The sequence below is a fragment of the Paralichthys olivaceus genome, chromosome 2 (genome assembly GCF_024713975.1).
Source record: "Paralichthys olivaceus isolate ysfri-2021 chromosome 2, ASM2471397v2, whole genome shotgun sequence".
Classification (NCBI taxonomy): Eukaryota; Metazoa; Chordata; class Actinopteri; order Pleuronectiformes; family Paralichthyidae; genus Paralichthys; species Paralichthys olivaceus.
Window position 1 is genome coordinate 4,831,266 of NC_091094.1, and position 15,880 is coordinate 4,847,145.

General features: G+C 39.8%; 4 protein-coding genes across 4 annotated transcripts; 3 read left to right on the top strand and 1 right to left on the bottom strand.

Moving 5' to 3' along the window:
• The first annotated feature begins 676 nt into the window (after positions 1-676).
• On the top strand, positions 677-4,683 carry LOC138411532 (transcription factor HES-4-like). The gene is made up of 2 exons (XM_069532145.1): positions 677-830; positions 944-4,683. The coding sequence occupies exons 1-2, from the start codon at positions 708-710 to the stop codon at positions 1,274-1,276; spliced, it is 456 nt and encodes a 151-aa protein (XP_069388246.1). The 5' UTR covers positions 677-707; the 3' UTR covers positions 1,277-4,683.
• Positions 4,684-6,507: 1,824 nt separating this feature from the next.
• LOC138411533 (transcription factor HES-4-like) lies at positions 6,508-8,376 on the top strand. Its single transcript, XM_069532149.1, has 2 exons — positions 6,508-6,782; positions 6,896-8,376. The coding sequence occupies exons 1-2, from the start codon at positions 6,660-6,662 to the stop codon at positions 7,226-7,228; spliced, it is 456 nt and encodes a 151-aa protein (XP_069388250.1). The 5' UTR covers positions 6,508-6,659; the 3' UTR covers positions 7,229-8,376.
• Positions 8,377-10,735: 2,359 nt separating this feature from the next.
• LOC138406016 (uncharacterized) lies at positions 10,736-11,907 on the top strand. The gene is made up of 2 exons (XM_069517295.1): positions 10,736-10,885; positions 10,994-11,907. Exons 1-2 carry the CDS (start codon positions 10,830-10,832, stop codon positions 11,226-11,228), a joined length of 291 nt encoding a protein of 96 aa, XP_069373396.1. The 5' UTR covers positions 10,736-10,829; the 3' UTR covers positions 11,229-11,907.
• Positions 11,908-12,896: 989 nt separating this feature from the next.
• LOC109635428 (transcription factor HES-5-like) lies at positions 12,897-14,135 on the bottom strand. Its single transcript, XM_020096583.2, has 2 exons — positions 14,021-14,135; positions 12,897-13,907 (listed from the first exon to the last, which is right to left on the bottom strand). The coding sequence occupies exons 1-2, from the start codon at positions 14,081-14,083 to the stop codon at positions 13,473-13,475; spliced, it is 498 nt and encodes a 165-aa protein (XP_019952142.2). The 5' UTR covers positions 14,084-14,135; the 3' UTR covers positions 12,897-13,472.
• Between the last annotated feature and the right edge of the window lie 1,745 nt (positions 14,136-15,880).

A 15,880-nucleotide genomic window follows, 5' to 3' on the forward strand; every position in this document is an offset into this window, starting at 1 on the left:
AGCACACGCCCACGATCTGCCACAAAAGCTCCTTTCAAAGTGTTTTGTCGTTCATTGACCACATCATTCAAACACTGAGTGTGGGAACCTGAGAGAAACTTTCTACTCACACCAGCAGACACAAGACCAGGAAACTTCAAACATTCAGTCATTGAGAAAATAAATTTAATGACATCTGATATGAAATCTGATGTTGATTTCCAGTGAGTTAAAGATGTAATGTTTTATATCTTTAAACAAAATACAAATTTAAATCAAATTAAAAATCCATTAACTACAACTCTTTATAAAGCTTATTCATATAAAATAATTTATACATGATCTGTAAACTTGCACAAACAGAGTTTTGAGTTTGTGTTAAACTTCACAGTTCACCTTCATATTCTTCTACTGATGAAGAGTCTCTGGTTTGACACGTGTGCTGACGAGCGTGTGCTCAGTCAGAGTCATTGAACAGCATCAGGCTACAGATCTGCTCTCTACAGGGTCACCACTTTCCCAGATTCTTTCCCTTCACCCCCCCAGTCCTCCACCTGTTCCCCTGAGATCTAACTATTGTCCCTGAGGCATTAACACCATTCAGCATGTTGCTGCTCCACATGCACTATTGTCTCCCCAAGCTCTCTGATTGGACGAGACTGTGGGAAGCTGCAGCCAGACCCAGACCCACACATTAATATGGAGATGTGGGACTATAAATAGAAGGGATGAAGGCAGCAGAGATCAGATTGTCTCTACAGAGACCTCTACAGCACAGAGATCCACACATGGCTCCTACAATCACTGCAGCAATGACCGACTCTCAGGAGCATCTGACTCGCAGCCACAAGGTAAATTGAAGATTCAAGGAGACGTGCTCTTCTTTCACCAGAGCTTGTGTTTGTTCATGCTCACACTTGACTCCAGAATACGTTGATGACTAACTTTGTTCTTGTCTCTGCAGCTCAGAAAGCCTCTGGTGGAGAAGTTACGCAGAGAGCGAATCAACAGCAGCATCGAGCAGCTCAAGTCTCTCCTGGGTCCAGAGTTCATCAAACAGCAGCCAGACTCCAAGCTGGAGAAAGCAGACATCCTGGAGATGACAGTTGACTTCCTGACACAGCTGCAGCAGCAGAACCAACAGCAGAGAAGACTGATGAAGCACTTCAACAAGCTGCAGTCTTCCTCTGATGAGAAGCTGAGAGAGGCTGACTTCTCTCCTCTGAGCTCCACAGTCCACACCAGCATCACCAAAGACCAGAGTCCGGTCAACAGCGCCCCCTGGAGGCCGTGGTAGACTCCTACAGACTGGAGTTACCAGCAGACAAACTGACACCAGATCAGTGGTCAAAGACGGGTGGAAGTGAATTCTATGAAATGTAAGGACTCGTTCTTCTGTATGAACAGAAACATGTATTTGTGTGTTGGACATTTCCTGAGGAAAAGAAGCAACAACATCTTTCAAGTGAAGAAAGAAAACATCTTGTCATGCATGTTGCATGAATCACATCTGATTGCATCAGCAATTATTATCACAGCTCACTGTATCAGTGATATATCATGACATGGTTTGTTACCTGTTGATCAATGTTGATCGTTGCTGTGAAAACATCTCAATGTTCTTTTTGTGGACATGTTTTCATCAGGACTTTAACTTTTCATTTCTCTGTTCAGTCAAATATGATCTGTTTTAAGATCCAAATGTTTATTTCATTTTCTTTATGAACGAGAACATCTTATCATGCATGTTGCATGAACCACATCTGATTACATCAGCAGGTATTATTATACCTCACTGTACTTCATGTATTTGTGTTATATACAAATACAGTTATTATTATATCATCATATGATAACATTGTTAACTATTGATCAGTATTGATCATTGCCATGAGAACATATTTGTCCTTTTTATGGACATGTTATAATAATGGAATTTACTTTAATCCGTGTGATTAGTCAAAACTGATCTGTTGTAAGATCAATATTTTTCTTTTTTGAAAGGTTTTGCTTTTATCACAGTTTACTTGTGATACATTTGTTCTCCATTGTGCGTCATGTGTTGGTAACATTTAATTCAACAGTAACATTGTTTCCTTTTGAATAGTTTTGATCATGTTGATCATAATCTTCATTGTCCTGATTTGGATATTTTGTCAAATTGGAATCTGCATCACTTTATGTGATGATTAGAAACTGATCTGTTTTAAGATCAACATGTTTATTCTTTTATTGTAAAAGTTTAAATTTAATCTCACAGTTTCATTGTGACAACTTGTTTTTATCTTTTGAAAACTAATTGAAGTTCCTGATCAGTAAGAACAAAGTGATTTGTTGTTGAATCATTTGTGTTTTTATTGTTTTTACCTTCGTTGATTAACGACAAACTTATTTTCCTTGTGGAAAAATCCTGTGAAAGTACAGTGAGTACTGTGTCCTCACATGTTGTTGACTGTCTTTTGTAAAGACACTTGTTCCCTCGCTCTCTCTGAGTTCACTGTGACTTGTAGAAACCTACAAGTTGTTGTTGTGATGTATCATCACCTCTAGTTGGCGCTGTCATACTCTCATTGTGACTTGTTGAATAAACAAACACTGTCAGATGAAAAAGTTGTTTCCTCGTCATGTTGTTATATTTCTCTTGTTCATGATGAAGAACAAGAGACGATGATCACATGTGTTCTTATGAACTGATTTCACCTCCATGAAAAAGATCTTGACAGTGAATTGAAATCCTCAAAGATCAGATCACATGTCGCCTGAGGAGAGACTGTGTCATTAATCTACAGTTTATTGAGACTTTAGTCAAACTCAGTGTTGTTGCATTAAGATGTTTGATGAAGTTCAGCCTCTTTATCTGCACTGAGGGAAATCATCAAACCGAAGGAGAACATGTACATTTAAAAAATACTTTGACTGCAGCATCATTTAGTGAAAACAGTGTTTTGATGTGGAAGGTTTGAATTGAAGATTTAAAGAGGCCCCACATTGTCTGAAATGAGATGAACAATAGGACACACTTGTATTGTTGCTGCAGTGAAAGGACAGAGTGTGAGAAACCAGAGGAAACTCACTCACAGAGCCTGAGGGACCAGAGACCCTGACCTCTGACCTCTGACCTCAACACACACATTAAAACAGACTCTGGATTAAACATGAATCTGGTTTCAAACCAGTTTTAGTGTAAATGGACAGAGAAAAGTTTTACATAGACTCACTTTGTTTTGACAGTTTGAAAATCAGCTGTTTAGTTGCAGTTAAGTCTGAACAGAAGCAGAGTTTGATGAACGGAGGAGCAGAGCTGACAGGTCAAGTCAAATTTATTATCAGAGCAGAAACTGGGTTGTTTAAAAAAATACATAAAACCAGGATAAACACAACATTAGAAACCAACAGCAGACAGATGACAGAGACACAAACACAACACAGGATCATCAGACTATTCCAAGATAAGTATCATCTGTTTTGAGCGCACTGCACGAGAATCCTGTGTGACAGTCCTGACTCACTGCAGAAAAGCACAGGAGTCAATCAATTCAATACATTTGTTTAGCATCATATAACTACATACATTATGTCAAAGCACTTTGGGAGGGAGGGGGGGGGACATGACATCACCATGCCATTGATCCTCCATTCCATTGATCCTCCATGCCATTGATCCTTTAATGCCTTTGACCATTCATGCCTTTGATGCATACTTTACCTTTGACATTGAATGGTCATTAGGCTCATTAGCAGAGACGCAAAACAAGAGAAGCAGATTTTTTCTTCATTCTGATCCCCACATATTCAGAAAGGAACAAAACCCAGCAACATGCCCTTCCTGACCCTTGGTGTCCTTGTAGGCTCTGCAGTTACTAAAACTGTGAAGTGTCTGTTTGACCATTTCCTCGCACCTGGTGAGAGAAAGGTAGCAGCACCCATGCTAACTGAATGGGAAACTTATGTTGAAGAGGCAGAGGCCAATCCATTGGCCACTGCAGAGTCAGAGCCTGCAGCTGTGTTTGACGTTGCAGCATCAGTGGATACAACCAGTACTGCAGCTGTGTCCCAAGTTGCTACGGCTTTCAGTAACGCTGCACGTGTTCTGAATAAGGCTGTAGCAGAACTGAGAAGGACCTGCCCCGCCTCTATTTTTTCAGCTGATACAGCACCAATGGAAGAGACCAGTGCTGCAGCTGTGTGGAACCTTTCTGAAGCTGCAGATGCTCTGTACAACTCTTCAGTGGAACTGCACCTGGCCAGTGATGATGTTGCTGAGTTTGACACTGCAGTGGCTGCCCTCAACGCTACAGCTCTAGAGGATGACCCCAGTGCTTCAGCTGTGCTCAATGTGGCTGTAGATGTGTACAGTGCTGCAGATGCTTTGCACAAAGTCACACTAGCACTGGATTGGACCAGTGCTACAGCTGTGTGCACCTTTGCTGCAACTTGGTACAATGCTTCAGTCGCTATATACAAAGCTGCAGCAGCACTGCATGAGGCCAGTCGAGCTAAAACTCTGTTTGGTGTAGTACAACCTCTGTTATATGTAACAGAAAGAGCGGATGTGAACAGGGCTGCAGCTTTGTCACCCGTTGCCACAACTGTTTGACGGAGCAGGTGATAGCTTTGGAGTTTTCATCTCTCGATGAGACCAGTCCAGCAGAATCCCGGGAGGATGGAAACTGTCAAATTATAAATAAATAAAATTGAACAATATCTGCTTTGTATGTATTTTCTTGTATATACCAGTAGCATTGCACCTCTGTTGATTCACACTAATGTTTAAATTTACAGAAAATAAAAAATAGTCATAATACTCTACTATACAATTGATACAACTTTAACTTTCATTTTAATTCTTTTTAACTTTATAAAAGTCAAAACTTTAAAGAAAAATTACAATCTATTATCAGTGAATTATTAATTGAGATGAAACACACAAACATGAAACCAATGGGTTCCCTCTGCCTCCCTCTTCTCTCTGGCACATTGTATATGAGTGCATGTGCTGTGTTGCATTGCACCGCGCTGCACGAGAATCCTGTGTGACAGTCCTGACTCACTGCAGAAAAGCACAGGAGTCAATCAATTCAATGCATTTGTTTAGCAGCATATAACTACATATATTATGTCAGAGCACTTTGGAGGGGGGCATGACATCACCATGCCATTGATCCTCTAGTTTGAATTATTATACATTCAGCATATTAATGTACAAATAAATGAGAATCTTCTGAAACTTAAACAAAATAAAAATGTAACATTTGTATTTTACAATATGAACTAATGATGTGAAGCAGTAAATGTTGATTGTGACATTGTGCTCATGCTCCATGTTTTTCCTCTGTCACAGTTTGTGCACAGGACTCCACTGTCCACTCGCTGCCTGTGCACACAAACCTCACACACTTCACTTGTGTTGAGGCTCGTGTGTGTTTCCTGCTGACGGACAGAGAGCGGGAAAACTGTGGAGGTCAGAGCTGAGTGTGAATGACGTTCACTCCACCAGCAGCAGAGGAATCCTCCACAGGGGTTTGGCACACTTCATGAAACAAGCACCCCCACGAGGAACCCCCCTAACACACACACACACACACACACACACACACACACGTATGGAGCAGAAGGTTCAGTCCAATCCATGATCAACAATCAGACGTGGTTATGAATGAAGTTTATATGATGACGATAAGAAGTAAAACATGTGACGTTCAAGACACTTTGTTGAAACTTCATCAAAGATTATTTCTCTATAATTTCAAACTTTACAAAAGTTCAGTTTCAGCCAATGGGATCGTTTCCCTCCAGATGGCTCCGGCAGTGTTTCTATGACAACACACAGCAGCATCTGTCACACACGTCTCTTTGTTGTTCATTGACCACAGCTCAGAGAGTCAGTGTGGGAAAGTGAGCTCCGCTTGTTACTCACACACACACACACACACACACACACACACACACACACACACACACACACACACACACACACACACACACACACTCACACACACACACACACACACACACACACACACACTCACACACACACACACACGATGAGGCACGTGTCAAAAGACTCTGCTGCATCTGGACAGCAGCAACATTATAATCCTGAGTTTTTAACGACATGAACGGACATCACACAGTTTTTTATAACACGCTTTTTGATGAATGTTTTAATTTGAAGAAGTAAAATCCTGTAAAATAATAGAAACATACTCTATAATATTAAATATCAAACAAAGTTCACGACAGAAGTATTCAGAAATGTTTCTCTGTAGAAGTAAAAAAACTACTAAAGAACAATTTCTTCTTGTGGTAAATAAATATTTTCATTATATGTGTGATTCATACAATACTACATGAAGGTTTTCCTCTTCACGTGTGCTGACGAGCGTGTGCTCAGTCAGAGTCAATGATCAGCATCAGGCTGCAGATCTGCTCTCTACAGGGTCACCACTTTCCCAGATCCACACAGAGCTCTGTGAGTCTCTCTCCATCACCCCCCAGTCCTCCACCTGTTCCCCTGAGATCTAACTATTGTCCCTGAGGCATTAACACCATTCAGCATGTCGCTGCTCCACATGCACTATTGTCTCCCCGAGCTCTCTGATTGGACGAGACTGTGGGAAACTGCAGCCAGACCCAGACCCACACATTGATATGGAGATGTGGGACTATAAATAGGAGGGATGAAGGCAGCAGAGATCAGATTGTCTCTACAGAGACCTCTACAGCACAGAGATCCACACATGGCTCCTACAATCACTGCAGCAATGACCGACTCTCAGGAGCATCTGACTCGCAGCCACAAGGTAAATTGAAAATTCAAGGAGACGTGCTCTTCTTTCACCAGAGCTTGTGTTTGTTCATGCTCACACTTGACTCCAGAATACGTTGATGACTAACTTTGTTCTTGTCTCTGCAGCTCAGAAAGCCTCTGGTGGAGAAGTTACGCAGAGAGCGAATCAACAGCAGCATCGAGCAGCTCAAGTCTCTCCTCGGTCCAGAGTTCCTCAAACAGCAGCCAGACTCCAAGCTGGAGAAAGCAGACATCCTGGAGATGACAGTTGACTTCCTGACACAGCTGCAGCAGCAGAACCAACAGCAGAGAAGACTGATGAAGCACTTCAACAAGCTGCAGTCTTCCTCTGATGAGAAGCTGAGAGAGGCTGACTTCTCTCCTCTGAGCTCCACAGTCCACACCAGCATCACCAAAGACCAGAGTCCGGTCAACAGCGCCCCCTGGAGGCCGTGGTAGACTCCTACAGACTGGAGTTACCAGCAGACAAGCTGACACCAGATCAGTGGTCAAAGACGAGTGGAAGTGAATTCTATGAAATGTAAGGACTCGTTCTTCTGTATGAACAGAAACATGTATTTGTGTGTTGGACATTTCCTGAGGAAAAGAAGCAACAACATCTTTCAAGTGAAGAAAGAAAACATCTTGTCATGCATGTTGCATGAATCACCTCTGATTGCATCAGCAATTATTATCACAGCTCACTGTATCAGTGATATATCATGATATGGTTTGTTACCTGTTGATCAATGTTGATCGTTGCTGTGAAAACATCTCAATGTTCTTTTTGTGGACATGTTTTCATCAGGACTTTAACTTTTCATTTCTCTGTTCAGTCAAATATGATCTGTTTTAAGATCCAAATGTTTATTTCATTTTCTTTATGAACGAGAACATCTTATCATGCATGTTGCATGAACCACATCTGATTACATCAGCAGGTATTATTATACCTCACTGTACTTCATGTATTTGTGTTATATACAAATACAGTTATTATTATATCATCATATGATAACATTGTTAACTATTGATCAGTATTGATCATTGCCATGAGAACATATTTGTCCTTTTTATGGACATGTTATAATAATGGAATTTACTTTAATCATGCATGTTGCATGAACCACATCTGATTACATCAGCAGGTATTATTATACCTCACTGTACTTCATGTATTTACAGTATCGATCATTTTGATCAGAAATGTTAAATATTTGAATCTTTGTGATTTGTCAAATTTGATCTGTTTTAAGATCCAAATTATTATTTTCTTACTTTGTCACTATTTTCTAGTGACTGTTGTGTTAATATTAACATTAATTGTCTGTCATCACAATGTGAAATATACATCTGATCTGTTTTAGGGTCAGTTCTTAAGGTTTTGCTTCATTTTTTTGAAGAAGTAATTAATTTTAAAAAACATCATTGATGAGAAGTTTTTATTCTCCATGTGTTTGTCTTTTATGAAGACGCTTGTTCCTTTACTCTCACTGAGCTCAGTGTCCTGAAGTAAACTTCTTATTGTTCTGTGATGTGTCATCACACTTTTATCACATGTGTTGAAACTCACTTTGTTTTTACAATAAACAAACATTTCACTCAAATGAATTGTTCTCATCTCATTTTGTCTTAAAGAAGAAATGTCTATAATTAATTCTCTCAATCCAGCTTCCACTTGATGAATTCACATTAGCAGTCACTCTTCCTCTCACTGTTGGTGAAAAAACTTTTTACTTTTTAGATTAATCTGCAACGAACCCCCCCCCCCCTCTCCTTTTTTTATAAAACTAATTTTCAGTATAAACTCAGTTTAAAGAAACACTTATGATCCAACATATGCAGCTGACTCTTGACACCATAATATCTGAATATATTGTCTCGTTTACAGTAAAGAAAGAAGAAAGAGACAAAGAGAGCTGAACAAATGTGACAACGTCTGTGTTCTATGACAAAGTTAAACGTTTCTGGGTTGAATCCCGATGGCCGTTTGTATTCTCATGTGGGTTTTCTTTGCAGCTTCCTCCCACAGACGTGCAGGTTAGATTAACTGGAGGCGTGAATGTGAGGCACCAGCTCTGTGATGGACGGATGATCTGTCCCCCTCTGTCCCCTCGCCTGTCACTCAGTGTCAGACAGCACTGACTCAAGCCCCCTTCAGCTCTGACAGGATAAATGGTGTATACACACTGGATGGATGAAAACACTGATAGAGCAGGGAGCATAATCAAAGTTGGATCTGCTTTAATCATGAGGTGGAATCATGGATTGGGGCAAATAAACTTCTGACAGACTTACGCAACACTCACAAAGGATTTATTCCTTGTATTCCCCTGGAGGCCATTTCTTTATACCTCCCCCAACTATGAATACAATTTTGGTGGCGTGGAATTTCTCATGAAGTGAAAGTTTATACCTGAAAACTTCATCTGACTGAAACAGAACAACACACAGTAAAACAAACAGAATCATCACAGAAGCCGACAGAAGTACTATTATTACTGATTGCTTCTTCAAGACTAAAAGTGTGTCTGAGAGAGAAATTATGATTCTGATGTTGCTTAAATATGTGGATCTAATGTTTAAATGTGTCTATTCTGTTTGTTAGTTTAATCTATTTTGTATATTTTAAATATCTTAATAATTATCTTTCAAATATGATGGTTTTATGACTAATTAAATGTATTATTATTATAATTAGTAGTAGTTGTAGTAGTAGTAGTTGTATCACAATTCAGTACAAACATTCAATAGATTTTCTATATAAATTTAAGTTATGAGCAACAAAAGCTGTTGGATAAAGTAGATGAAGTGAAAGGTTTGTGATTAAATGCAGTGAAATATATAAGTATGAAGTTGTACAGAACAGGCTTATTCACAGATTAATGCAAATACCTCAAACTGACTTTAAAGTAAATCAGTACTTGAGTAAATATACTTAGTTACTTTCCCCCACCATCTGTAAGATTATCGTTTTTCCCATCGGAATCATAATCTTCATGTTTGTGCTTTTTTTTTCTGCCGTTATTTAATCTCTTTCACACACGTGAGCATCATGTTTTCATGTCTGTGATAAATATCTCATCTTTTTTTTTGTTCATAATTATCTGTGAGCACATTGACACAACTGGAAACTGATGTGTGACCAGGTTTATGTGGGATTACTCTTATCTCCTCTCCATCTGTCTCAGTGTCTATCTGCTGTCTGTGGGTGAGAGGCTCAGGTTTCCCACTCTTCCTTCTCCTCCTCCTCCTCCTCCTCCTCCTGCACAAGGCTGAGCGTGCCCCGGTCACACGCCCTCCTCTCCCTCGTGGTGCTGGGAGCCACAGCGACACACGGCTTCCCACACTTCTGTATGCAGCCTGCTCAGCCACACGAACAATAGAAGTGTGTCTGCTCTCATAAAGCCTCAGGACGGTTCTCAGGCCGGGGAATGACAGAAGGCCGCTGCTCAGATCAACCATCTGCTTCAGCTGTAATTTATATAGTTGGAAAATACAACTTGCAAACTTTATTACTTTGTTTTAAAGACTCTTTTCTAACATATGAGATATTATATGAGATATTATATACATATATTTTATTCATACAACCCATTAAAAGTTTTATAATATAGGGAATTAAATATTAGCAGTAAAATTGTTGCGATAAAAGCCAGAATTTCATGTTTTATCTCATAAATCATCATTTAACGCTCTGATTTGAAAATAACTGAATATTTGCTGATGCAGTTTAAGAGTCTTTGCTCCATCAAATCATTCAGCTCCAAACACGACAGCAAGAAACATTTTTTTTTCCCGTGTCAACTCCAGGAGAAACATTTTCCCACTGACCTTTCTGATGTGTGGCACACAGATAAAGCATCCCACCTGTTCTCTGTGACAGCCATTAAATTCACCCCATTGTCCGACGCTCGGAGGCTCCTGATTGGCTGAGCGGCGGAGCGAGAGCAGCTTAAATGCAGAGCAGAGAGGCAGAAGTCAACACAGACGCTCCTCTGAACCTTCACAGGCATCTCCTGAAACCTCCAGCAGCTCCACCAGGACAAGAAACTCAGACATGACTCTGTACGCAGACCTCGCTCTTCAGGACAGCGTCAAGGAGCAGCTCTTCAGGTAAGAACTCAAAGCTGCATCAATGCCCTTTAACTGTTTTTGTGTCATTGTGTGGTTTCGAACAAAGTGATGGACGTATTAATAAAAGTCATGATCTGTTTCTCTCAGGTGTAAACTGCACATGCTGGAGAGGAAGTGCTGCTCTGGAGTGGAGAAGCTGAAGGCTCTGATTGGAGAGCACCTCCACAGTGGGATCCCAGTTGCAGACATCCTGGAGAAAACCAAGTCGCTTCTCACCTTGAGGAAAGCGCTGCTGTCTCACAGCGGCTACTCCAAATACTCCAGGGACATTCTGCGTCTGTTTCCTGATGCTGAGGACGACCTGGCTCCTCTCTGCTTCTGAGGACGACTGCAGAAAGTCACTGAATCTGCAGGACAACATGGCAGATTTTTCCCTGAACTCTTTTTTATTGATGCTACTTGCATCTCTGATTATGTTCGATTTCTGATGTTTGGAGAGAAATGCATTATTTGCATTATGACAAGTGGACACGCGGAGACTGATATGGATCGTTTGCCTTATTCTGATATTTTACACAAGAAGTTTCCACCTCACATGATGTGGATTTCTGTTAAAAACGTATGCTGCTATTTGTGAGATTTGTAGAGTTTGAAGATAAATCCAGTCTGTTGACTATGCAGGAAATAGTTGCTGGTGTTTATATATTTTGTATCAAATCTGTTTTTTAATGGATTTTATTTTTTACCCTCGAAGGTTTTACTGTTTATTTTCAGTAAAATCTGCTTAATGTTTGAAGCCAAACAACAATGTTAACCTATATATATATATACAACCTATGTATTCTTCCTGTGAAAACAGTTTGGATATTGCCTTGTTTCAAGGTTTAATGTGTCTTATTCCTAAACGCCCACCTTTCTTCTGAAAAGGGATTTGTTATAATTTTTTTGTATGCCATGTATGCATGTTTTGTTTGATTCATCAGTTTTATTTATCTTTTTATTCATCCAAAGTGGATTCAGATTTGTTTTGGTGTTTTTGCATTTTTTGAAATAAATTGTAAAAGATGAAAAACTTTTTCTCACTTCATTTAAATCTATTTGGGGAATAACAAAAAAGAAGTTCAGTCATTTCAGTTAAATTTTGTAAAAATAACCCAATTGGCATATGAAGCATTTAGCTTGATTGGGGTTTTCACTGAAGCTAATTTTATTTTAATATTTAATATTTATTTTTAAAGCAGAAAACACATAAATCAACACATCTTTAAATATTTTAGTGTTATCCACAGAGGGCTAATTTTCAACTGCAGTCCTTTAGCTAATTAACACATAACACAATTACTAACACACCCACTGCTAACTGCTGCCGCCACACAACTTCACACATGAGACAGGTTGAAGACAAACTGAATGTGAAGAGACGACTGTGGACGCTCTGAATAACAGGGGCCTCACGAATATTTTCACAAGAACGAATATTATTGGCATCATGTCGCATAACTTTTGATTTCACCACATCTGCACTGGACTGAACATCTTCGGGAGAATCAGCTCTCCATCATTAAATCACCATTTGTAAGAGATAAGACTCGGCAATAAAACAAGTTTAAATCAAGAGCAACAAAGGTTCAATACATATGAATATAATGGTTATACTCAGTTGATCTACTTCACATTTGTAAATCTGTTTATTAAGTGTTTGTCAATCTGAGTTTAAAACCACAACGTTCACACAGGACACGTTCTCTTCTGATATTATTTTACCATCCAGCCTTAATAGGATCACATGTTTTAGAAAACGCTGTTTCATTGACATTATCAGGAGAAATGTTCTGATATTGATATAGATATTGTAAGTGTGATTTATGGTTGAGTCAGCATCTCCCTGACTGTCTGATTTATTTCCCTTGAAAAATATTTTCAAGATATTGTCACAATTAGCCCTGTGTGTTTACATCACCCTCTGTTATCCCAAGTATGTAAGACACACACTGGATTAATATGAGTGCAGATGAAAAAGGTAAAAGATGAGACAAGCAAACGTTTGCTATTGTTTTTTTATGATTGTTTTATTGCGCATCACTTGGCTTGAAGAGATACATTCATCAAATCACACGTCCTTCACTGAAGGTATGGGTGCCGTCACTCACAGAGTCATAAAGCAGCACATTGTTTGATTTCTGCTCATAAACAAAAACTTCATCTGCTAAAACACAGGAAATTGAGAAATTCATAGACACATCACTAAGGATGTTTCAATCAGTGGAGTATGTGAATATCACACAAAAATATTAAACATGTTTAACATGAATAACTTTGTCTCCTACAAAGAAAAACAAGACTTTGATGTTAGCAAAAATACACAAGCATTCCCAAAGAGAATAATAACGTGTACTTCACAGAGTAACATCTGAGTAAGGAATAAGTGACTACGGTTAAAATAGCAGTCGACCTGTTGTCTGCAAATATCACAGAAACACAATTTAACTTTTACAAAAGTAAAAAACAAAAAGAAAATTGCATTAGCATGCAATGACTCTTCAAACACGAGATGACCACGAGAACGAGCACAGTTGTTGGAGAGTTTCTGATCTTGAGCTTCACTTTGATAAAAGTCCTCAGGTGTCTACCACGGCCTCCAGGGGGCGCTGTTGACCAGACTCTTGTCTTTAGTGATGCTGGTGTGGACTGTGGAGCTCAGAGGAGAGAAGTCAGCCTCTCTCAGCTTCTCATCAGAGGAAGACTGCAGCTTGTTGAAGTGCTTCATCAGTCTTCTCTGCGACTGTGCCTTCACCTCCTCACTGGACAGGAAGTGTGCCACCTCTTGGACACATCTGGAGTAGCCCCGGTTGACCGCTGCTGAGCCCACAGCTGGATTCTGCTGCTGCTTCTGCTGCTGCAGTCGTCTGAGGAAGTAAACTGTCATCTCCAGGATGTCTGCTTTCTCCAGCTTGGAGTCTGGCTGCTGTTTGAGGAACTCTGGACCCAGGAGAGACTTGAGCTGCTCGATGCTGCTGTTGATTCGCTCTCTGCGTAACTTCTCCACCAGAGGCTTTCTGAGCTGCAGAGACAAGGACAAAGTTAGTCATCAACATATTCTGGAGTCAAGTGTGAGCATGAACAAACACAAGCTCTGGTGAAAGAAGAGCACGTCTCCTTGAATCTTCAATTTACCTTGTGGCTGCGAGTCAGATGCTCCTGAGAGTCGGTCATTGCTGCAGTGATTGTAGGAGCCATGTGTGGATCTCTGTGCTGTAGAGGTGTCTGTAGAGACAATCTGATCTCTGCTGCCTTCATCCCTCCTATTTATAGTCCCACATCTCCATATCAATGTGTGGGTCTGGGTCTGGCTGCAGTTTCTCACAGTCTCGTCCAATCAGAGAGCTCGGGGAGACAATAAAGGATGCTAGACACTGAATGGTGTTATTGCCTCAGGGATAATGGTTAGATCTCAGGGGAATAGGTGGAGGACTGGGAGGGGAGAGGGTGTGGGAGACGGGGGGAGGACTCGGAGCTCTGTGTGAATCTGGGAAAGTGGTGACCCTGTAGAGAGCAGATCTGCTGCCTGATGCTGATCAATGACTTTGACTGAGCACACGCTCGTCAGCAGCACAAGTGTGTGAGAAATACTTAACATTCTTGTTCTTCTGAACCGGCATATATTAATATTCCATATTAAACTTAACACAGATAGTGTTTGTTATATATTGGCTCCTGTCCACTACGGCCCTCAATGATAAGCTGGATGAATGATGGATGGATAGTATAAGATTTAACCTATTTCAGGCAATGTTTTTTTTGGGTGTCATAGAAAACAACATTTAAATTTACTAGATCCAGTTTTTTGTTTGGATCTGCACCAAATCACTCACCCTCAGAATCATCAGTCCGATAAACAGACCCTTTTTCATCAAGAACCTTGAATTATTTTTCGAGAAATCAAGTAAAATTATGAAAAATGTCACTAAGTAAAATCTAATTCTGTATGAAAACAGTATTACTGATCCAGATCTCCATCAAATTTCATGGGGTCCCAACCCTTACCACATCCTATCGCCCAGTTTCGTGGAAATCCATCACATAGTTTTTGCAGAATCCTTCAAACTAACAGACGAAAAAATGACTTTAATATTAAACCCTGGATAAAACAGAACTCTATAAAAAAATGTTTTAAAACAGATTATCAACATCTGGGTGAAGATGGTTTGATTGTGTCTCTGGTCAAGTTTGATTCACACACATTCTTTCATTTCAGTCTCATTGTCCTCCACATGCACCATAACCAGCATCTGATCAATTCAGGAATGGACTCCCCTTTTATCCGTCCTGTCAAAATAAAGTGTCTGGAATGCAGGAGAACAATCCGAATCTAAAGGACGTGAGGGAGAGAAAGATCTTTTGAATGTTCATTAATCCAGAGCATGACTGCATTCCTCATGGGCGTTTTACAAAGGCCTGGTAATGACGAGTCTTGATGACAGGAATGTCCATTGAGGGCCGGTGAGACAAAACTCGTAAACTGACTCCATAATTAATGTGATGTGCAACCAGACACACTTCTTTTGTTCTTCAGAGCGGTGAATGGGCAGAGTGTGGGAAACCAGAGAAAACTCACTCACAGAGCCCCTGTGGGACAATAGAGACGGAGCAGACAAAGACGTCTGAGAGCAGCAGGAGGAATTCTTTACTCCTGAATATTAAATGTTTACGTTTTTACTCACCAAAGCAGGAAAATATATATACTTAGGTTTGACCTTATTTAATGCATTTTCAGACATTACAAAAGACATGGGGGACAAGCCTTAGTTAAATTGACAATTAAACTATTATCAATCTATAGTATGTATGGCATTTAAATATATATATATTTACACATAAACTATATATCTTAAATACTGCTTACTATAGAGATATGTGTTTGAGAAAGTTAATCATTCTGTGGGAACATATCATCAAATAATTAATGATGATGTATAGTATATAATAGATATGTCTTCAAAAGTTAAATTAAAATGCTGGAAAAGAAAGCACCTT

Excerpts from the sequence above, each read along its gene's own strand:
- LOC138411532 (XM_069532145.1), top strand. The coding sequence starts at position 708 with ATGAAGGCAGCAGAGATCAGATTGTCTCTACAGAGACCTCTACAGCAC. Across the intron at positions 831-943 it reads ATCTGACTCGCAGCCACAAG|CTCAGAAAGCCTCTGGTGGA; the intron begins GTAAATTGAAGA and ends TTGTCTCTGCAG.
- LOC138411533 (XM_069532149.1), top strand. The coding sequence starts at position 6,660 with ATGAAGGCAGCAGAGATCAGATTGTCTCTACAGAGACCTCTACAGCAC. Across the intron at positions 6,783-6,895 it reads ATCTGACTCGCAGCCACAAG|CTCAGAAAGCCTCTGGTGGA; the intron begins GTAAATTGAAAA and ends TTGTCTCTGCAG.
- LOC138406016 (XM_069517295.1), top strand. The coding sequence starts at position 10,830 with ATGACTCTGTACGCAGACCTCGCTCTTCAGGACAGCGTCAAGGAGCAG. Across the intron at positions 10,886-10,993 it reads GTCAAGGAGCAGCTCTTCAG|GTGTAAACTGCACATGCTGG; the intron begins GTAAGAACTCAA and ends TGTTTCTCTCAG.
- LOC109635428 (XM_020096583.2), bottom strand. The coding sequence starts at position 14,083 with ATGGCTCCTACAATCACTGCAGCAATGACCGACTCTCAGGAGCATCTG. Across the intron at positions 13,908-14,020 it reads ATCTGACTCGCAGCCACAAG|CTCAGAAAGCCTCTGGTGGA; the intron begins GTAAATTGAAGA and ends TTGTCTCTGCAG.